We start from the raw sequence: 23,707 nt of genomic DNA, 5'->3' as shown, positions 1-23,707 counted from the left end.
ATCTTTTTCTAGTGCCTATGGAGTATGGAGATTGTTCATGGGCCAAATGACTGTTGGATCTTGGCATATCGAGTGCGCCAGTCCACAAAGTTACAAACTCTTTAAAATTCCCAACATTCAGCCCATCTTTCTCCAAGAATCCCGTTAATCTCCATTGGCTTGCTCCATGGCTTGTAAGTTTGTAACTAAGCTTATAGCCTTATACATATGAATGTGGATATCTTATATATCGTGTTTTTTAGCTTGCCTCTCATTTTATATCTTCTAAGGTATTGAAAGAGAAAAATGAGTGGAACTCTTTTGAATAAATTGAGAGTGAACAATTAGAAAGGAGTGAAAGGACGTGACATATTGTGACCATGGCATGTTTATCTTTTTTTGGAATTACTTCCATGGAGCTAGGGACCTTGATATATATGCTCTGTACTTAGACTCTATGCTGCCTAGAAAATGGACATATTGTTAGATAGTAGAAATGATGGGGACATTATAATGACTTGTTAGAAGGAACATATGAATTATCCAATTTGTATCTATCTCAAATCTTTTTCTGGTCAACGATTTATTGTCTCAAAAGGGTAAGTTATGGGCCAAATGAAGATTTGTCTTCAAAGAGAGGGACAAGTTAGTATCTTGTAATGCATGTGGCTAGGGGAGATGAAGCATGGTGTGTTGTTTTCTGTCTCTTATTAACTAGCAAAGCATGGCCTATAAATCAGATATGAGGTTAGTTGCTTTCTTAGCCTTTGGTTCTCAAGCTGATGTTTATTTTTCCAACTATCTCAGTTTGCATGTATCGTGTTATCTTGAAGGCCTCATTATATGATTACACAATGCAGACGCTACATTCTTATCTATGACTTCACAAGCCTGTAAATAGTTTTTTTGAATACGTGTCATTCTGTTTGCGTTATTGATTCTTATTATTCAAATGCCTATTATCTTTCACTACTACAAAAGTAATGGTGAAAAGGGTTTAATTCAATGAAGAAAAACAAGAAAGAAGGGAAAGAAAAATGAAGCAAAACGACTAACTAGCCTGTTATGATCTGTACAACAAACTCACACCAGCATCAACACCCAACAATTGAACCACCCAAAGCTCACATGTACCATCCACTAAATGTGCTCCCTCTTTTTCCTCTTGGCAGAGAAAAGTAAACCTTTCATTGAGAGATTGTAGTGGAATAAAGAAAGAAATATATTCTCAGTTCTGGTTTGATGACTGTTTTATTAAGGGTTGAGATGTCTTCCCCCATTCTTCAGGCGGACTTTTCACCTCCATTAACAACGCCACCACCTCCTTCATGGTTGGTCGTTCTGACGGTGATGAGTTGACACAGAACATGGCAATGCCAAGTGTCTGGAGCATCTCTTGAACAATTTGATCGGGCAGGCCACAGAGTTTAGAATCCAATACCGATATGGCGGGCTCAAAGCTTCCCATCTTCTTCTTGACCCACTCAACAATGTGGAGTCCATCACCAATCTGTGGTTCAACCGCACTTCGGCCACTGAGGATCTCCAATAACACCACCCCATAGCTGTAGACGTCGCTCTTCTCTGTTATGTTCATAGTGTAGCCGTACTCTGAAAATCGTAAAAAAGAGTCACAATTTAGTAATGTACTATTATAAAGACGAAATAATATATCAAACTATTGCATAACAACTGTGAAGAACAAAGTGAACCTAAACTAGACCAAATAACTGTCACTAGCAGCAGAATCTAATTAAATGCACAGGGTGGTATTGAATTGTTATAGGAACTCAAACAAGTTAGGCATATAAAGCTCCCAGTTCATGCAGCAAAGTTCAAATAATCCAATGTTCCCGCGAGTATCTATTTACATTTAGAAGAGATAACTGTAAGTAAAGAGATGTAGCTTCAAGTACTTGCCTGGGGCAATATACCCATAAGAGCCAGCAACTTTGGACATTGCTTGGTGATAAGTTGGAGAGTTCATGAGCTTGGCCAGTCCAAAATCTGCTAAATAAGCTTCGTACTTCGAATCCAGAAGAATGTTGTTGCACTTTACATCTCTGTGAAGAATTGCCGGAACACAATCATGATGAAGATAAGCAAGACCCTGGGCAGACCCTACTGCAATCTTGTATCTGGTTTCCCATTCCAAATTCCTATTTCCCTGCAATAGCTGTTGCAGGTTCCCATTTGAGATGAAGTTATAGAGTAGGAGCTTAACACTTCTATTTGAACAATAACCTAAGAGCTTGACAATGTTCCTGTGACGAATGTGTCCAAGAATTTGAATCTCCGAGGCGAAAGCATCCACTAGTTCTTCTTCTTTCTTTGTCTTCCAGAGTTTCTTCACTGCAATATATTCCCCATTAGGCAACTCGGCCTTATAAACAATCCCAGAGCACCCTTTCCCAATCACGTTTTCATCTTTAAGGCAGGCTAAGATATCATCAATCGTAAAGTTGAACTTTTGGAAAGGGATGAAAGTCCATGGATATGAAAAATCTTCTGTCCCTGATGAAGAGGCCAATGAACTTAAAGATTTCTCTGCCAAGTACCTCCTGTTTCTAGCTATAACTATCCACGAAGCAAGAACAACCATTATAAAGGAAGCAAGAGTAACTGAGATTAAGGTTACCGTTTTGGCAGATTTTAGCCCACTTCTTCGAGCAGAACCAGAAGAACAAGTTAACCCGTCGAGAGACTGGCAGAGTTTTGTATTCTCCACGTAAGAGTTTGAAGATAAAGTCCTGAAAAATGGAGTTATAGGGATAGGACCTGAAAAGTTGTTATAGGAGATGTTCAAGGAAGTGAGACTCGTTAGAAGACTTAGAACTTCAATACTTCCATAGAGCATATTCCGAGAAAGATCGAGTGACTGTAATTGTGTCAAGCCCGAAATTGCCTCGGGTATTTCTCCTGTGAATTCGTTTGAGCTCAAGTCCAAACTAATTGTCAAGCTCGTCACATAACCGATTTCAGGAGGGACTGCACCAGATAGGCTGTTGAAGCTCAAATCAAGTAGAGTTAGTTTCTGCAAGTTCCGAATTGATCTTGGGACAGCTCCTGTTAGTAAATTGCTGTTGAGAATAAGCTTGTTCAAGTAACTAAAATTTCCAAAGCTTGAAGGAATTTCACCAGAGAAGCTGTTTTTGCTGAGGTCCAGCTGCTCTAAATTTACCAGCTCCCCTAACTGAGATGGGATTTCTCCAGTTATGTGATTGTTGTGCACGTCCAATAGCTCAAGAACTGTTATATTGGCAAGCTCGGAAGGCAATGTACGGCTGAAATGATTCGTGTACAAATCAAGGAAGACAAGGTTCTGCAACTGGCCTATCTCCTTAGGAATCTTCCCAGAGAGCTGGTTCTCTCCAAGTCTCAGTCTCACCAATGACTGGCAATTTGAGATACTCTTAGGCAACTCACCTGATAATGAATTCCCAAGAAGCAGAAGCTTGCTTAGCTTCTGCAAGCCGAAAAGTTCCTCTGGGATTGACCCAGTAAGTTTATTTTTTGAAAGATCGAGAGCGTAAAGCTCAGTGCAGTTACTAAAAGAAGATGGTATAGTTCCTGATACTAAATTGCCCCACAAGAAGAAACTCTGTAAATATTTCAAATAACCAACCTGCCATGGAATAGGACCTGATAATTGATTCTTATCAAGCTGAAGAGCAGTGAGACTAGTGCAGTTGCTCAACTCCCACGGAATTGAACCCGTGAGCGAATTGTCAGACAGATGAAGCTGTTCAAGAACCACTAGCTTCCCCATGTCACCAGGGATTTCACCAGATATATCATTGGCAGATGTGTCGAGAACTACAAGAGATGAACAATTTGAGAGCTCAGCTGGTATAGGTCCTGATATTGCATTGCCCCAGAGAAGCAAACTTGTAAGCTTCTGTAGTTGACCCAACTGAGGTGGAATTGGACCCGTGATCTTGTTCATGTGCAAGTACAAATTTCTCAGCTCTGAGCACATTCCCAGTTCAGGTGGTATCGAACCGGATATCTCAGTATCATACAATGCCAACGTTTGGAGGTTAACTAAGTTCCCAAACGTAGACGGTATAACTCCGGTAAGTCCAGAGGCTGCAGCACCGAATGTGGTGAGATTGGTAAGTAGGCCTAACTGGGCTGGTATTTCTCCAGTCAGATAAGGATTGCCTCCAATTCGAAACTCTTGAAGCGAAACCAAGGAACCAAACTGCAACGGTATTGAGCCATTTAACATGTTGTCTTGGATACAGAACAGTTGCAGTGAGGAAAGGTTAGCAAGCTGTTGCGGGATACGACCAGAAAGGTGATTTGAATTCAAGAAGAGGAATTGAAGTGAAGTGAGTGAACCAAGTTCGGATGGAATGAAACCATAAAGAGAATTAGACGACAAATCAAGAAGGCGTAGATGGGTAAAGTGGCCAAATGAGGGAGGTATAAGACCAGATATATTGGTGGAAGAGAGATTGAGTAGTTGAAGATAAGTTAGTGAAGAAAGCTGAGGAGGTATTGAAGAGAGATTTAGAAATGTGTTTGGGAGAGAGAGTGAAATAACTCTGTTTTGGGGTGAACAAGTTATGCCTTGCCATGAACATGGTGTTTGATGCGAAGGATTCCATGAAGAAATAATAGATGAAGATGAAGTACTAGTAGAAGTATCAGCTGAAGCTAGAAGTGAAAGAAGAGCTTGTCCATCAGAAGACAAAGAGAAAACAAAAGGAGTAGCGCTAAAGATCAAGAAGAAAAGAGAAACAATGAATACGAAAGTGTTTTTCTCCATTTGAGAAACTGATGTGGGTGTTGATGAAGATCAGTAAAATGGTGGTGGTGGATATGGTTAAAGTCCACTCTAAGGGACAACATGCATGTGAAGGAGATATGGGTGGTAGTGATGCTTAAAGTTCACACTACTAAGTGTAGAAGTTAACATGTGAAATAAAATCTAAAAATCTGTGATGAATATAGTGGAGACAGTGCATGTAGTTTGATGATAGTGGCGAAGTCTGAATATGGTTACCTTTATTACTTGAAGCCTTTGCTAAGAACTATGTGAAAATAGTGGTGGTAGCTAGCTGGTAGGAGTGTGGCACCGGATTTACAGTTCTGCTTATACAACTTGTGGGAGAAGGTGGTTTACAATGCTCAGTTGCTCACCAATAAACTGAGATATGATTTGGAGCAATTATGCTGGAAGGCTTGGTGGTGGTGAGAGGAGGGAGGCTGTAGAAGTATAGAGCAACAAAGCTACAGGTTTTAAGCTCTCTGGTTTTAAGTTCTCTGTCGTTATTGTGACCATTTGTAATTTGTACCATTTAAATATGCTTTCTGTGACTGTATTTTTTCTTCTTGTATTTTCCTATCTCATTTTTTTGGGGGGTACATATGTGAAAATTCAACTCAATTTTATTTTGGACCCACAGTGTTCCTGAGATCCGGCAAAGCAGATGTTCTTGAGTTCAAGATTGATGATGTGTGATGAATGATTGATTATATAGAGCATGTAAGCTTGAGTAAATGGCCGAAAATATCGTTGTTTTTTTTTTGGCCGAAAATATTGTTATCTATCGGATATTCAGGTACGCGACATTAATATTTTGAATATGGATACACGGATTTTTACCGCATATTCGTAAAATTTGTAACAGTTTCATACGTATTTTTGTCAATTTTAGACTTTTAGTAATGGATCGGGCAACAAAAATTCACCTAGTGTTTTTGGAAGCTAGTAGTTTTGCTCGTACTAACGAAAGAGTCCGGTTTCTCTATAACCTGGTACAGAGATAAATTTATGTTATTACACAGTTAAATTTGTGCCGAGATACATAACACATATATCAAAGTCGAGTTCTGTATTTCCACAAATGTGTGTATGGGTATAGAAGAACCGGACTCTTAACAAAAATACATTTCAGCACCAAAAACTCGAGTAAGTCAGACTATAGTCAGCATGACCAACATGATGTGTGGATCAGTTTCCGGGTTCGAGTGTGTTAGATAATATCCAAATATAAGATTTGAAAAGGGTGCTGGCACCATGCCTAGGGAAGAGTAGATTTGATGATATGAGAGTGAGGCAGCTTAGGAGAGTGTGAAAGTTAACCAATTCCAATGTCTTTTTCTTTCTAAACTAAAACTACACAGAATTAAATTATGTTCAAACATGATTATAAGACTAAAGTATTGATTAGTGTTGCAGTTTGTGAATCTACAAGAGATTCTATTGATACATTTTATGAGGGTAAATTTGGTACATGCAGCTTTAGTTAAATTTTTATTGTTTTTTACTGTTAGGTGGTAAAATAGTTAGATTAACTTATTATATTACCGAGGAAGAAATGGTGGGTGTGTTTTGGGAGTTGGGAAGAAAGAAAATGTTAAAGACACATGAGTTCGAATTAAATTATGTTCACAGTTCACGACTTAGGGTTTTGTGAAGGTTTTATTTAGGGTTTTAGGGTTTGACTGATTCTCATGATCATCTGTAAACGAGACGTTCTCATCAATTCCATGGAATTTTAGATGTTGATTTGGTCATTAGAATGATCCAAGCCCTCGCTTAAAAAAAAAATGTTATCTCGACTCTTGACTGTTGAGTTTATGTTTTCATGGGCTTCTGTTCAACACATTTAGTCAAAGTGATGGATAATATGGACCCCAACATACTCTAGCAAACTTTGTAGGCCCATGATATTTTTATACTCGTTAAGGACTCTGAGAGTGTGGATGAGGTTTTGAGTTCTGTTTTATCGTCCATGGTAATCAAGGAGTGAATGTAAAACTCTCTGTCTCCTCCTCCCAAGTAACATGAATGTAGCAATTCTATTCCAACTTTATCATTGTCCCAAAGATGAGGAGGAAACACATGAGAACTTGAGAAAAAGGAAACACTCAAGTTGTTTTGACTGTAGATTGACTTGCTGATAGACTTTAATATTGAGGTATCACATGTATGATTAGTGATTAGATTACAAGATATTGGACCACAAAAAGTTACTGGCAATAATCAGGTTCAATTTTGAGTTTAATAGTTAGCTCATTTATTGTAATAACCTTAGTCGATGGCACGCAACAGAAATCACTGCTGGAGAGCACCAAGAAATTAAGCAAAACTGGTATTAATGGCTCGTAATTTGAACAAAAGATTCAACCCAACTAAGAACTGGGCCGTACACAGATGGGGTTTCTGATGAAGAACTAGCTGATATCAAAATGAGGCGGCCCACGAATATAAAACATACGTAGAACACACCTAGAAATGAGTATTTAAGTTTTGTGGACTTAATCGAACATCGAACTAGTGTATGGAACTCGAAGTATCTATCTCTTGATCAGGTAAGGATGGCCACTACTTGTACTTCAGTAAATACTGATTTTTGTATAAGGAGAACAAGAAGACTATGGCCAACTTACTGCACTAAGATTAATGAAATCGAACCCTAAGGTTAATGAGATTGCATTTCTTAAGGTACAAGTATCATGGATTCGCACTTAACTTGCCAAGATATCAGAATTATAGAGTATTAGAGTGGACCTGTTTGTATGGGATATGTCTGTTTTTTTGTGTTCAAATTACGTAACACTTCGCCCTGACCTAAAGTAACGTAACGCAACGTATTATGTCTGCCACCAAAGTAAATAATCTTGCGGCCATCTTATGTGTTATTTAAGTGAAAAAATAATTAGGTCTTTGGAAGTAAAGGTATCTAAGTTGCAAGTGTATAGTTTTGGTTGTCCGTTTTATTTTAAACGTATTATGAAAATGGATCCACAATCTAGTACAACTCTTTCACACACAGAAAACGGATCACATCTGGTTAAAATAAATTTGAATCGTTGATATGAATTTTAGAGAGTGAGATCCGATTTTGAGTTACATTTATTCAAGATCTAACTGAATTTGATAGTTCTATTTCGTTACATTTTTTATTTTTGATCCACCGTTTCCGCCCAAACTAGTTCATTGTTGCTTCCTTTTTAGTGAAACCGAATCAATTTGGCCTAAGTTATGATGAAGTCACTAGGATTACATGCATGCACTCAAGTTTGAGTGGCCATATTAGCCGTAGAATGCTTAAATACCTGTTCAGTGGAAACTAGAGAGTATTTATGATATGCTAAGAGTGTATGACTAGGCCTGAATTGGTTAGGGTGTGAGTGTTTTTCTCTTTTTCTATTTTCCTAGCTACCTAAGCAGACAAGCCGTTCGCTTAGGTTCAAAGTGCTACGACAAAATTGAGGCTGGTGCTTTAATGTTTAGTCACATAAAAAACTGAAATTGGTCATCATCACTCCCATTTCATCGCTTAAAAGAAGGAACTAATCAATGAACTGAACCTAATCCCCCCCCTAATGATCACAGAGGTCTACGAAGTACTACGACTACTATCATAAGCTAAGTTGCCCACCCTCTCGATCAGTGTCTTTCAGACCATTATGTTTTAGTTAGGTTAATTAATTCATGGAGCCCCAAACATTAAACTAGACTTTATGTTTATGAGTTGCAGCCTTGCAGGACAGTTTAATATATCCACTCAGATTCTCTTCATTTGTTTTCTCAGGAAATCAACTTTGTCTCTTCCTGAAGTGAGTTTAGTAATATGAAACTTGGGATATAGACAAAGAAAGAGAGATCCCTTCAAGTTGAGGCAGCAACTCTACGTGTTGGGATATTTTAGTGTTCTGGTTTTGGGCAGTAGCAACTAGCAAGTTGCAACACTAGCTCTTGAATTAGATGTCAGTAGTTATGAAGCTTAACAGAGCAATACTTGATAAGGTCACAAGGATAATGTTATCATATTGTTGATTATAGTCCAAAACCCGAATACTATATATATACTACATTTTTATAACATATTACTATATTAGGCTTCATTTTTGGCATTGGTCAAACAGTTTAGTACTTTTGTTCTTAAGATTTTGAACTTACAAAGTTACAAGTAATGCATGCACGTCCCTTCAAAATCAAAACACGACTGAGTTTGTGGTCTAGAACTCATTCTTCAGAAACTGTTAAGTCAAGCTTCATCAAAATCACTATCTTAGAGTGAAACTTAAAGATTTGAGTAATAATGGGCTGCGGGCATATGGGTTCCAAATGAAAAGGCTAGTAATGCCAAATGCAGCAGCAGTCAGCAGCATATCAGCTCGTTTTAGGAACACTGATTGTCTTTCTTTGAACACATTACTGTTAGCAAAATAAAACCCAGTACCACTGACAAAACTGAAGATACATTTCACAATTGACACAAAGAAAAGATACTACTAGGTTGTATCTCCAATTTTCTCTTGAGCTCTATAACAGTACTTGACAAATTGATCTCCTGTAACAGTTCTGTATTAAGCATGGTGAACATCCAAGCACCAAATGCAATGGCAACTTCTGCAATTGAAATATGAACTCTTTTACAAATAGGCATGTCAAACCGTAAAACATCTGCCCAGATATCAATTTATGGGTTCTATTGATAACAGCAAGTATTCGTTACTGCCGGACCTCATATTGTGTTGGGCAGACCCCAAAAACAAAAACAATTATTACAAATGTGTCATTGGCCCCAAAAATTGTTTTGTGTTAGGCACCTCCCAAACCAACGTGAATTTTATTTGTTGAAACCTTTTCAGCCTTTCTCTTTATTCTCTTTTCTTCCACCATCAAAAACCTTAAACCCTTTAACCCTAAAGAAAATTATATCCTAACATTAACATTAAACACTAATGGAATAGCCCAACCCCATTTTAGAACATGAAGATGAAGAAGAAAATGTAATGCATTATGACCCCATTCAAAAAGAAAATATAGAACAAGTTCCAAGTAACCTCATTCAAGAAGAAAATGTAGAACAAATTCAAAGTGAAGAAAATAAAAGAATGGATGATGATGCATTTAATAAGAATAAGGTAAATTTAAATTAAACGTAATTATGCATGTAGTAATTATGCATGTGTATAGTGATATATAGGACTGAAAGAGAAAATTCGAACACCCGAGACTTAAACAACCCGGCTAGGTCGTTCGTATTGCACACCAAACGGTATGGTCACACCGTCTGGACTGAGTCCAAAACGATGTGGCCATGTCGTTTGGGATTTGGACTTAGAAAAAAAAAAATTACCGGTGTGGTCACACCGTTTGGACTAAGTCCCAAACGACATGGCCACACCGTTTGGACTAAGACATGGCCACACCGTTTGGACTTAGTGGCCATGTCGTTTGGGATTTGAACTTTGAAAAAATATGAAGTTCTGTTTTTTGGCCTCTTGACCGGTGTGGCCAAGTCATTTGGGATTTGAACTTGGAAAAACATAGAGTTCTGTTTTTTGGCTTCTTTACCGATGTGTCCATGCCGTTTAGGACTTATTCCAAACGATGTGACCATGTCGTTTTAGGATTTGAACATAGAAAAACACAAACAGTGGTAAACGGTGTGTTTGTGGCATTTGGTATTTAAGCCAAATAGTGTGGCTATGTCTTTCGGGTCCATAAGACATCAATTAACAAATGTTCTTCATTTAGGATCTTTCGGTGTGTTTCGAGAACTCTGAAAACTCGAATGACGTGGATGATGTTCAACCATTTTCAATGGATACAACAAAAATATTTACTACGGAAGAGGTACATAGTAGGCATTGTTTTCATTTGTTTTTATTTTCTAAATGAAATTATATTAGTTTATTGATTGTTGTTTTCTTTCATATCTTTAGGTATTTTATACACGCGCGTAATGACGTAATTGGTTGGGCAACTGCTCGGGGAAAACAATGTAATGTGGTTGTGGTAATTGAAAAATCACAGAATGCTAACGGGAACCGAGTACCAAGGTTGGATTTAGCTTGCGAGAGTTCAGGCGTGTATCGTTCACACAAAAAGATAGAGAAGGCTAATAAGATAAATACGGGAACCAAGAAACGTGGATGTCCATTTAAGTTAAGATGTATTTTCCAACGCAGCACTGTTGATAGTTGGAAAATTGCCGTTCTCAATGGTGTTCACAATCCATTGGCGAAGACCCTTGAAAGACATGCATTTGCTACTCGAATAACCGTTCTACAATTCGAGTTCTTGTCAGAGATGACTCAAAATGGAGTTAAGCCTAAAGAAGTTTTGAAGTCCATCAGACATAGGTTTCCTGATAACCTATCTAGCATATGTCAAGTCTACAATGCCAGGCATAAGGTGAGGACATTGGATATGAACGATCACTCATAAATGCAGAGATTGCGTGAGTTGTTAGTAGAAAACCATTATTTCGAGGAGGTGAGAGAGGATACGAATACGGATGAGATAACGGGATTGTTATGGGCCCATCCGGATGGTGTTAAAATAGCTCGGACTTTTCCAAAAGTTTCCATCATAGATGCCACCTACAAAACCAATAAGTATCGGTGGCCTTTTGTACAGTTTGTGGGGGTGACTTCAACCTGGAAGTCTTTCACGGTCTGTCAAGTGTTGCTTCAATCCGAAATAGCGATAGACTATGAGTGGGATTTGCGTTAGTTTAACGGCTTGTTGGGTGAAGAAAGGCCATCTGTGATGGTGTCTGACAGGGACTTGGCCTTGATGAGTGCCGTTGATATTGTGTTTTTTGACGCGCACAAGCATATCTGTAGATGGCATATCTCTATGTGCGTCCTTTAGAAATGCAATGATTTTTTTCCCACCACAGAACTTGTAGATAAAGGCCGATTCTCGTGGAACACTGTAGTGAAATCGAGGATTGAGGATATCTTCAACTGTATAATTGCTGCTTTGGAAAAACATTATAGGGTTGAGTACTCCAATTTTGTTAGTTATCTGCAAGAGACTTGGTTGCCTTACAAGAATCGATTCATATGTTGTTGGATAGATCAACACATTCACTTTGGGAGTACAACAACCAATAGAGTCGAAGGGTCTCATGCTCGATCAGGTGAAATGTGTTCTAGGAAATACAAACAGACATGATTTTCTAAGTATGTTTTACTTGATCCACCCGATTTTAAAGATCCAGATGTCTGAGATTAGGGGTACATTTGAGAAGAGTCTAATTGTAACCCATTACCACCACCGGATTCATTTATTTTATGAACTCAGAAAAACCTGGTCTCAAGAAAATGTTTGGACTTGCTTTATGAAGAACTAGATACCCATGTAAGACGTGCTGCTAAGGACTTTGAGTTCATTTGTGGGTGTTATTTGCGCTGATCATGGATTGTCATGTGCTCCGCGAATCATTGAACTTTAAAAAGCAAGAACGTTCCATATCTTTGAGTGCTATCGATCCCTTTTGGAAAACTCTATCTGCTTTTCCAAGTGTGTCGGTGGGTGTTGGTCCCGATTGTAGACCTTCGATGGATATGTTTATGCAAAGGTATGAAATGGCTTATGAAGAAGAGCAGAGAGTTATGGTTAGGAAACTTATGGAGATTGTTGTGCCATAAAGTACATGGCTAGAACCACCTCATGAGGAGGCGAAAACCAAAGGTCGGCCTAAGGGTAACTGCAAGAGAAAGCTTCAACCGAGGATGAGAACTCTTCAAAACGAGATTCATCTGGTTTTGAACATTCCCAACGTGACCATGAAAAGTGGGTCTCGTCACAACAATCGGAATGTACGCCAAATTATAAGCCTTCTCATAAAACACCTACACCATCGAATATATGCTCTCCAAACCCACCTACAAAGAAGTCTTCTCCGAAACCATTTTTGTCACAAAAAAAAAAACCCACACCACGGAAGAACTCTTCTAAAAAATCACTTTTACCACCTAAAACAACCACACCACGGAATAAGTCTTCTCAAAAATCACCTTTACCACCTAAAACAACCACACCACAGAATAACTCTTCTCAAAAATCACCTTTACCACCTAAAACAACCACACCACGGAATAACTCTTCTAAAAAATCACCTCAAAAGTTAGACATTGGCATCCTGAGGGGGTCGAAACATTACGGTTTGGATATTCCAAAAGAACTGCACAAATATATTGTTAAAGTGGATGACCCTGTGGGTGATGGCAATTGCGGGTATAGAACAATGTGCATTGCACTGGGAAGAAGTCAGGAAGAGTGGCCGTGGATGAGAAATGAGTTGTTACAAGAACTTAATGACAACCTCCCCCTATAATGTACATTGTACACTCACAGTGAGGTTAGTTTTATGAAACCTACAATTTCTCATACATATGGTTGGGCACCCTATAATAAGTGGATGACCATGCCCTTTGTTGGATATCTATTTGCTTCGAGATTTAATGTCGTCCTCATACATTTAGGAAATACGTACTGCCATCTTATCTTGCCACTGAGAACCCAAGCAAATCCTGAAGAGTAAAGAAAGTGTTTGGTACCGCTTACGTACAGGGATGTCATTTTGTCCATGTTGAACTTGTTGATGATTGTCCGATTCCAAAACCGATGCGAATATGGTGTAGAGCTCGACACTTAATTGCAGATAGTTGGGATACTGCATTATAAGCAAGACAAGCGCAATTTACGACATTAAACATTCCCAATTTAGTATTGGAAGACGAGCACACTAATGATGGAAATACCAATAATAGATGTTGACTAGGAATAAGTCTATGTAATTAATATTCATGTAGTTGGAATTGTAATTTGGTTTTTGATACAATTTTCTTAAATTTGATGGTATTCTTTGGTCGAATTTGATGTATGGATGTATGTTTGTTTGATTTGGATGGTTTGGATGTTCAATGGTGCAGCCATGTCTTTTGGGATTTAAACTTGGAAAAAATATAAAGTTCTGTTTTTTGGCCTCTTGACCGGTGTGGCCATGTCGTTTGGGACTTAGTCCAAACGGTGTGGCCATGTCGTTTGGGATTTGAATTTGGAAAAAATATGAAGTCTATTTTTTGGCCTCTTGACCGGTGTGGCCACACCGTTTGGACTGAGTCCCAAACGACTTGGCCACACCGTTTGGGACTTAGCCAAAAAAAACTTCCATGTTTTTCCAAGTTCAAATCCCAAAATATATGAAGTTCTATTTTTGGCCTCTTGACCCCAACGACATGGCCACACCGTTTGGGGAGTCCCAAAACGGTGTGGCCACACATGTCGGCCAAAAACACTTAGTTTTTCCAAAAAACGACATGGCATGTCGTTGGGACTTAGTCAAAAACAGTGTGGCATCTCTCAATCTCCATCACAATCAGTAATTTCACAATAGTAGTTTGAGAAACACTAGGATTTTTGTCACGGAGGATTTTTGTCGCCCATTTTTTAGCTTCAAAGGGACTCGGAAGAGCGACTACTCGATGTATGGCTTGTTTGAGGTTGATTAGGATTATTATGCATGTTTACTTGACTCACCATGGCCTCATAACCCTGTACCAACATAGATGAAGAGAAACAATGTCTTGGTAGCGTACAAGGTAACATTCATGTTATGGAGACTCTTCTGTTAAAATAATGTCTTGACCGGTGTGGCCACACTGTTTGGACTAAGTCCCAAACGACGTGGCCAAGACATTTGGGACTTAGTCCAAACGGTGTGGCCACACCAGTCAAGAGGCCAAAAAACAGAACTTCATATTTTTTTCAAAGTTCAAATCCCAAACGACATAGCCACACCGTTTGGACTAAGTCCCCCTATGTTGTTTGAGATTTGAACTTTGAAAAAAATATGAAGTTCTATTTTTTGGCCTCTTGACCGGTGTGGCCACACCGTTTGAACTAAGTCCCAAATGGTGTGGCCAAGTCGTTTGGGACTGAAATTTGGCGAACCTCGATTTCTTTTTTTCTATATTCCAACAAGGACTCTTAGCTTCTAACAATTCTAACACTTCCAAATTCAACTTCCATATTCCAACAATTCTTACACTTCCAAATTCAAAACCAAACACATAAAATGGAGAATCACATAACATCAAATAATATTTTGAAATAACATACGACAAAATCAAGTATTCATAAAGTTGGGTACATATATCACAACATCACTCTTTACAAAAAGCAACCTAAACAGCCCTATACTACTAGAACTCCAAGAGTTGGGATCAATGCTCAAGAATAAGTTGTTTCTTCACCTATGCTTCTTCACAATATTGTCCGCCAATGAACTTGCACCGGGTCAAATTGTATGCCTCCATGAACTCGTTCCGTGCATCGTCTGGAATCACAGTCCCACCCAATTGCAGGCCTTGATCGAGCAAGCGAGAAATTTCATCGACGATGGGGTGCTGTCAAAATTAAAACGAAAAAACTACATTAGTATATACATTTATAAAATATCAAAACAAAACAAAAACTAACGTTGTAAGGTATTAACTCACCAGATTATGATATGGAAGACTCTGTAGGGAATAGTGATTAGGATGATCATGGTTTATCATTCGAATATGACTATTATTTTCGTACCAACTCATGTATCTACTAACACACTCCATGGATAAGACGGAATGGGTCCTTGATGTTCAAGTTGTATCAAGTGATTCTACCATTTACTCCAGTAGGAAGATGCAATATTAAATTTCACATTGTACCCGCGTTCGGAAGTAGTTCACGTCGAGGTCTTTGGTCTTGGGGATCTGAGGGTACAAATTTCATATGACCCAACTGACGCACAACCCTCGAAACATTATATTGCTCGACATCATCAAGAAAGCATATAAATCCCTCGAAAAATGCTATTTCATCCACCGGGCGTGTAGCTCGGACTTTAGCATAGGGATACCATTCAACCTGTCAAATAGCATATGATCGAAGAAATTAATCATTAACCACATACTAATAATATCAATTAATAAATAAAACTATTTACAAACAAAAATGCTTATATCGGTACAAGTCACATTATCAATCACCGCTCGGGTATGCTTCAATGCAACTGTTGTGCTAGCATAAAAAGACTGAGTACCTATGAGCACGCGACATGCTCAACTGATAGTCCAAATTTGGGAATGGCCTGAACACGGAAAGTACTCATAAATCCATGCCTAGATTAATATAGACACCCAGTTAACATTGTAATAGATAGATAAAATTGACATTGAAAAGAAAAACAAAAAAACTAATACATGTACGAGAGTGAAATAGCCTGAAACACCCTTCACCTTGGCACTTGTGGTAGTCCCAAGACCCCTGTACAAGTAAGCCAGTAAGGCTGCACCCCACGCGTAGTCTCTGATCTCGGTAAATTTCAAAAGTAGTCTCAAATAACAAACGGGAACTGCAGTTCCAGACGTGTCGGTGAAGGCGGTACATCCAAAGAAAAATAATAGATAAGCTCTCACAACAAACTGCAACTCTTTTTGGGTTAACGCCTTCTTCACAACAACCTCATTTTCATCACGTAAATATTCATCCGTTACCTTCCCAGCAAACTGCTTCATCAAGAAATCCATCCTAACTTTGGAAGTGAACTTATTGGATTTCATCTCTACATCTATCTTGTCCATGGGTATGCCAAGACCTTTGTGGAGGAGTCTTTTTGTCTGTTCCAAGGCCAAATTAGTGTCCCCAATCACTACTTTGCCTCTGATCGGAACTCCTAAGAGTTGGAAAACATCGTCCATCGTGATTGTCATCTCGCCCCACGACATATGAAATGTGTTGGTCTATGGATGCCACCTCTCCACAAATGCAGAGACTAACACATGATCCTGATGCCTGAATACACCTAAGACCAGAGCACATAAGTCCGGTCCTTTGAAGCTCTACGTGAAAATTAGAACAGTTTGAACACTCTCCGATGATATCACATTGTACCAACTTGTTTAGGTGCCCATGGCACTTCAACACCCCTCGCTCCGCCTAAAACAATAAAAACTCAGTATTAATGTATGCACAAGGTTTCGTAATACAAAATTTAAATACTAATAGACACTATATGATAATATTACCTGCCCCTCCGAAACATCGCGAGCCACGTGCACCGCATAATCATACAATAGATGTGGCACACGAGGGCCACCTCCATAAACACCTCTCTGGAACTCCAAGTCATTGTTAGACTTTCTCACAATATTCACTGGAGGTACAGGTACAGGGGCTTCAGGGACTTCCTCGTCATCCTCCTTCCTCCTCCTCGTCATTCTCATCTTCTGTATCATCAACACCCTCTTCGTCATCTTCTTCACTATCAGCATGACTTACAACTACACTCTTCCCACGATCCATATTTATGTCATCGTCATCTAAATCTATATCTAAATCTAAATCTAAATTTAAATCTACATTTACATTTACATCTACATTACTCGGAACTGTCTCCTTTCTTCTCTTTTAGATTTCCTAACTCTACACCACTTATAACTACATTACTGGGATCATCCGCTTTCCGATCCCCTCTACGAACTGATGCCGAGGTGGTTGTTCCCCTTCCTCTCTTTTTCTCAGGTGGGTCACTGCGACCCGAACTACTACTCCCCCCACCTAACAACTTCTTAGCACATGTGAAAACACTTTTTGCTACATTCTTCACATTCTTTGTTTGAGGCATTGCTACAAAGTACCCAAATAAATGAATAATAAGTAAATTGGCAATGTTACGTAAAATCCACATTGGCACATGTACAATAGCTTCACAGCAAACCTAAACAGGAAAGTAGTCAGAACTAAGGAAACTCAGTAAAAAAAAACAACAAAGAGAAGGCAATAAGAGCATAGAACTATAAGTATCAATTTTTCAAGTAGATAAAGCACTTTACTAGTTCATTGTAATATAGTTAAAAGGGCCGTAAAAAGGCATATTCACACTATGAGTTGTTCCTCGGAACATAACTAGGTTCTAAGGTGTGACAAGGGGAGAGTCTACATGAGCACCAAGTTGTACATGCAACATTGTTTTACTTGTGCAACAACGAAAGCAATGAGGTAACTCCTACTGTCAACTTGCAAGATGAGATGAACTACTGTCAATATTTTTTTAGATAAAGAAGACAACCGATACACTTTAAATCACCATAAAATAGGGACCATGAATGATAAGAAGCAAAGAAATAATAAAAATTAATATCATAAAACATTTGTAAAGTTCACAAACAACATATATACAAGGTCGGCCATCATAGTTCATTAAGTTTCAAACAAAAACCTTCATTGGGTTTTCAATTCATGCAAAAACATGAATGCCTCACCAACAGAGGAGTTATTGAAAAAGATCCATGACTTAGAAACTGGGCATGCATGCAAGTCTCAAAGAAGAAATGTCACAGCTAAAACTTAGTAGTGAACATGGACAACAAAAACAGCATCATAGGTCTCATTCTATATCCCCACAAAGACCAAGCTAGGTTGCCTTATTTTTTGAAAAAAATAGGTGGGGTGGTGGGATTTGATGGACCAACTGCTTCTTCCACGAATAGTTTATTGCTTTATAGGAAAACACTGGAAGCTCATTAGATATGTGGCTCGATCATATTAACCACAACTTTTTCGCATGTTTTAGGATGGAAAATTGGAAACAAACACGGTAGAAAATCATATTCATCTTGTAGTGAAACACTGAAACCCTGGAGGCCTAGACTCCAGAGGTCACACATTTTCTATGTCCCACAATCCCACCCTGTGCAAGTCCTGCAACTCAGTCTCCTTGTTCTTTTTGTGATACCACTTTGACCATTAAACCTTGGCAAGTGGTAACCAAGAAATATGAACAAGAAAGTCCAACAATTAAAAGTTTAAAATATCACTGACAAGATATTCCATTTATTTGTACTTTAGGAGTTGTGACAAAGATGGCCAACTTATTTTTCCTTTTTCCCAGTGGCTCACTTCCTGCAATACATTGATGAAACTTCATTGTATGCACATCTAAATGTAGCAAGTGACAAAGATAGTCTCAACACCTCCTGAACCTTGACAGATAAAAATGTGTAATTTGACTAATTTCTATGAAGATATGATCAACTCTACTATTTTAATCATGGTCATTTATTTTGCTTCTTTGTTGTACAATCATCATTAGGAACAAACAAACCAGTGTCATAAAACATATCTTCGCTCTTCTATAGTTCTATCACCCACCATTTCAAAAAATAGGTGGGTGGTGCGTGCGATTTGATGGACCAATTGCTTCTTGGAAACAAGGTTCAGCTTCATTTAGAAATTCATCTCCATTAAAGAGGGAGAGCAAAAATCATGATCTCGAACCAGTATTTGTGGTAGGCAATTGTTAGAACAAATTGTGAAGAAGACGAGCGGTGATTAAAATAGGTTGCATTGAAGAAGACGAAATACAAGAGCTTTGAAAGTATTTTTTAGGTTGCATTAAATTAGCAAGTGAAGAAGACGATCGATTGATAATATGCTAGCAAAAATATAAAAAAAAAACTAATTTTTTAGAGAAAATGCCTTTGAAAGTGTGAGAAGAAGTTTGTGGAGTTCACCTGGAAGATGGGGTCCTGTCGAGGGAGAGCACAAAGAATTTTGAACACAGGTTTTTGTGAATTGACTAGCCAATTTTTGTTTTTGGTTTTGGTAGGTTTTTTTTTTTTTGTGAATTTGACGAAGCCAATTTTTTGTTTTTTTCTTTTTTGTTCGTGTTTTGGGTGGAGGGTGTTTGGTTCAAATTTGCTTTAACACAATGGGAGACCCCGCCCAACTTCGGTCTATCTAACACAAATCAGGTCTGGCAAAGATTGCAGGACAACATCAATCATTCAATCTTTAAACACAAGTCCCAAAATATCGATTTGGTTGGGGGTGTATGGTTCAAAAAATATCGGAAATATCGGACATATAATATCAAAATATCATAAATATATTGAAAATATCGGTTTATATTAAAAATGGTCCCGGTCCCATATATCGTAAATACTCGAAGTCTACCCAACACAAATCGGGGTTCTATATTCGGCAGGATAACAGGAAATATCGATATCGTACAAAACAACCGATATATATCAATCATTCAGTCTAGTTAAACATACAATGCTCAGTCCTGGCCCAATATAATTTCCAGTTGAGTATTTCTGTTTTTGCTTTCTGATTTTTATTGAAAAAACGAGTGTTCACTTTCACTGTTTCACAGATTTGTTATCATGCCGAATGACTTTTAGCAGTGCCAAACTAAGCAGCTAGTACGAAGTCGCCAACTTCCAGTAGCACCATGTACACCACTCACCTGAAACTCACAGCACTCTTTACACTCTTACTACTCTTCTCTCCAACAACTCCCCAAGAACAAGACAACCCAATCACACGTTTCCAAAACTACCTCAGAATAAAAACAGCCCATCCAAACCCTGACTACAAATCAGCAGTATCCTATCTCAAAACACAAGCACAATCCATTGGTCTACAAACTCAAACCTTAGAATTCACCCCCTCAAAACCCCTTCTACTAATAACATGGCAAGGTTCAATTCCATCACTACCTTCAATCCTACTCAATTCCCATCTTGATAGTGTACCAGCTGAACCATCGAAATGGATACACCCACCCTTCTCCGCTGTCCGATCTTCGGACGGAAATATATATGCCCGAGGAGCCCAAGACGACAAATGTATTGGTATGCAATACTTAGAAGCCATTCGGAGATTGAAACATTATAGAAAATTTGTACCAGTGCGTACAGTGCATATATCTTACGTTCCTGATGAAGAGATTGGTGGGTTTGATGGTGCTGCTAAGTTTGTTGTATCGAAAGAGTTTGAGGAGTTAAATGTTGGGTTTATGTTGGATGAAGGACAGGCGTCGGTGAATGATGAGTTTAGAGTTTTTTATGCTGATAGATCACCTTGGCATTTGGTTATTAAAGCTTTGGGTATGCCGGGACATGGCTCGAAATTGTTTGATAATAGTGCTATGGAGAATTTGATGAAGAGTGTTGAGGTTATGACGCGATTTAGAGAGAATCAGTTTGATTTAGTTAAGGCTGGATTGGCATCTAATTCTGAGGTTATTTCGGTTAATCCGGTTTATCTCAAAGCTGGGACTCCTTCCCCCACTGTGAGTTTAACTGCCCAATTTATTTTGTAATGTTTTATTTATATTAGTCTTTACTCTACATTGCAAGTTTGAATGTGGCAATTATTTGTAAATGAATTGTGGTTTTAGTTATGAAGTTCGTACAATAATTGGCAAAAATATAATTGTAAATGAAAATGATTGAGGGAGATATGTGGCAAAAATATAATCGTCCAAAACTAGTCGTATTGTCCTGCAACTGTGGTAATTTCCGTATAGTTTCCTAACTAGACGTGTTTAGCATGAAAAGTGGCTACTGGCTAGAAAGATTTAAATGTGTACTGTTATGAGACAATTTATAATAATGATATAGTGGTGATATGCAGGGATTTGTGATGAATATGCAACCTTCAGAAGCAGAAGCAGGGTTTGATGTCCGTCTTCCCCCTACGGCTGATCCAGATTTGTTGAAAAGGAGATTTGCTGATGAATGGGCACCAGCTACTCGGAACATGACATACGAGGTGAGAGTTTCACCATTATTACAATTTACAAATTCAGTTTTGTATAAAGATATGTTCTTAGACCTATAGAATAATACTGTGAACCTCAGTATAGTCGTATAGATACATGATGTTAGGCTGTTAGCAAAATCTTTACTTGACTGATATTGTTTTAAGATGCAAGCCATCTTATTATTTTTTCAGTGAAATTGTTACGATTATTTTTTGTAGAATGTGTATATACTTTTCATAGGAATGCAGAAGTTAAATGTAAGTCAAATGCAAAGGTTCTGTTTACCGAAGAACAACAGTATCTAGGGAATAGTTTCTCAATAATTCAACACTTTACTGACACTGGAAGAACATAATTCTGAACAAAAAAGGAGGTTTCCAGGAAACATTTGAAGAGCCCAGACTGTATCTTGTCCAATTGACGAGTAGTATGAATTGCAAAAACACTGAAATACTTTTGTACTGTAACTAAGATTCTAAGAAAGTGAGCAATAAGCAAATAATGCATTTGTTTTGAACTCATAGAGTCATAGGGTATCACGTGAATGTCCTCTGTGATCTCGGGTTTGGATGTGTGTATGTTTGGTCGATGATTCAACTTTTGTTGCAGAAAGGAAATTATTGTAGTTCTGCTGTTCATTTCAGATCGAGCTTTATACACTTAGATGTAAGATAGAGAAAAGGTTTATCACAGAAGAAATAGAAAAAATAATCTCTTTGTTACTATTTGTGCTCTGCAGAAAATACTGCAGAGTCCCTTCTGTAGCAGATAATTCCAGTATACACAGCCATCACTCCAAGGAGGACACATCCTAGATAGGTAATAGGTGGCACAATCGATTCCTTTAAGTAGGATGAGAAAAATCGCATAATCTGGCACTCACAGACCACCTCTCTTGACAGAATGTATGGAAATGATGTTGTTAGAACTTAGGAGAGATTCTGATAGTAAATTTTGCTGTAAACTGGGGTTAAAAATGGTTTTAGTGATTCAATTCAAATTTGAGCTTTGCATTCCAACTCTCTTGCACCCTCCAAGAAACATCTGTTAGAACTTAGGAGAGATTCTGATAGTAAATTTTGCATTATTATCCTCAATATGGAAGTGTGTGTGTGTGTGTGTTTTTGCAAGTGCAAACTGGGGTTAGGCCGACCACTACTGGTTTTAGTGATTCAGTACATCCTATAGTACAAAGTTCTTCCAACAACATTGTGATTCACAAGATCACTCATTTCCTCAGATAGAGGATCATATCATCACAGTATATACTAGATCCCTCTATTGTCTTCCTTGTTTTTATATAACATGGAAGTGTTAGTTACTTATATGTTTGACATCTTCCATAATACCGTCCAGGCTGAATTGTAGTGACCAGTAAGATGTCTTTAAAACTAATGGTTATTTTTTATTTTTTATTTTTTTCTCTAATCATACGGAAGATAAGTGAGAAAGGCCCCATTAGAGATTACAAGGGGCATCCTCTAATGACTGCAACAAATGATTCAAACCCATGGTGGTCTGTTTTCGAGAAAGCAATTACGAAAGCTGGAGGAAGACTAGCCAAACCTGAAATCTTGGCCTCAACAACTGACGCACGATACATGAGGCAGATGGGAATTCCAACTCTTGGGTTCTCTCCAATGACAAACACTCCAATCTTACTTCATGATCATAATGAGGTTTGCAAGTTATTTTGTGTTTTCAGTAGTTTTTATTGGGTTAACGAGTATTATCCTCACTATTTCCCCTATTTAGATGGGAAATTAGGGTCTCTTTTCGCAAATACACACAAAAAAAACACGGTCAACCCAAGTTGATTTTTTTTTGTGTGTGCTTGGGAGGAGACCCTAATTTCCCGTCTTGTTGGGGAAATCCTAATTGGCTCATCTAGTGGGGGTAATACTAGTTAACCCTATTATTTATTTATTTATTTTGGCAAGTCTGTTTTAAACAAGATCAATAACTCTTTGGTACTGGCTGTATTTAAACCCCATACTTCTGGTATCATCACCCAAATGTTTTACCAACAATTTTCTTTTTCTGATGTCAATTGTTCATCTTTTGTGCAGTTCCTAAAGGATTTTGTGTACACCAGAGGAATTGAAGTTTATGAATCTATAATAAGTTCTTTGAGTTCTTTCAATGGAGATTCACTTTAGTAGCGATATCATAATGTGTTTTTCAATTTGTCACATACAGATATTATTTATCTTGTTCTAAGATATCTAAGGTTGTTTGGCTAGCCACCGGTGCTTGAAAATTGAAGTATGCACAGAGAATGGTTATATGAACTCCACTTAAAGTTATTCCACCACTAAATACAATGAGTTAGAAACTGGTTTTTGGTGGAAATGTTCTCTACACAA

General features: G+C 38.1%; 2 protein-coding genes across 3 annotated transcripts; one reads left to right on the top strand and one right to left on the bottom strand.

Moving 5' to 3' along the window:
* Positions 1-877: 877 nt before the first annotated feature.
* LOC147504584 (Leucine-rich receptor-like protein kinase family protein) lies at positions 878-5,243 on the bottom strand. The gene is made up of 2 exons (XM_086557389.1): positions 1,900-5,243; positions 878-1,590 (listed from the first exon to the last, which is right to left on the bottom strand). The coding sequence occupies exons 1-2, from the start codon at positions 4,751-4,753 to the stop codon at positions 1,208-1,210; spliced, it is 3,237 nt and encodes a 1,078-aa protein (XP_086413515.1). The 5' UTR covers positions 4,754-5,243; the 3' UTR covers positions 878-1,207.
* A 14,630-nt stretch (positions 5,244-19,873) lies between these two features.
* LOC147504583 (uncharacterized) lies at positions 19,874-23,693 on the top strand. 2 transcript variants are annotated; one of them, XM_086557388.1, is made up of 4 exons: positions 19,874-20,867; positions 21,212-21,349; positions 22,781-23,020; positions 23,411-23,693. In XM_086557388.1, exons 1-4 carry the CDS (start codon positions 20,025-20,027, stop codon positions 23,498-23,500), a joined length of 1,311 nt encoding a protein of 436 aa, XP_086413514.1. In that variant the 5' UTR covers positions 19,874-20,024; the 3' UTR covers positions 23,501-23,693. The 2 variants fall into 2 exon arrangements, with proteins under 2 accessions (XP_086413514.1, XP_086413513.1); XM_086557387.1 differs by lacking the exon at positions 22,781-23,020 and having other exon boundaries at positions 19,882-20,867.
* The last annotated feature ends 14 nt before the right edge of the window (positions 23,694-23,707 follow it).

This window comes from Coptis chinensis, chromosome 4 (assembly GCF_015680905.1).
Source record: "Coptis chinensis isolate HL-2020 chromosome 4, ASM1568090v1, whole genome shotgun sequence".
Classification (NCBI taxonomy): domain Eukaryota; kingdom Viridiplantae; phylum Streptophyta; class Magnoliopsida; order Ranunculales; family Ranunculaceae; genus Coptis; species Coptis chinensis.
The sequence above is the reverse complement of the archived record's forward strand: the minus strand, read 5'-3'. Positions and strand labels throughout refer to the sequence as shown.

Bases quoted from the DNA above. Each gene is read 5' to 3' on its own strand.
- LOC147504584 (XM_086557389.1), bottom strand. From the start codon at position 4,753: ATGGAGAAAAACACTTTCGTATTCATTGTTTCTCTTTTCTTCTTGATC. The intron at 1,591-1,899 runs GCAAGTACTTGA...TACGATTTTCAG, and splicing joins TTATGGGTATATTGCCCCAG to AGTACGGCTACACTATGAAC.
- LOC147504583 (XM_086557388.1), top strand. From the start codon at position 20,025: ATGTACACCACTCACCTGAAACTCACAGCACTCTTTACACTCTTACTA. The intron at 21,350-22,780 runs GTGAGAGTTTCA...ATCATACGGAAG, and splicing joins CTCGGAACATGACATACGAG to ATAAGTGAGAAAGGCCCCAT. The intron at 23,021-23,410 runs GTTTGCAAGTTA...TCTTTTGTGCAG, and splicing joins TACTTCATGATCATAATGAG to TTCCTAAAGGATTTTGTGTA.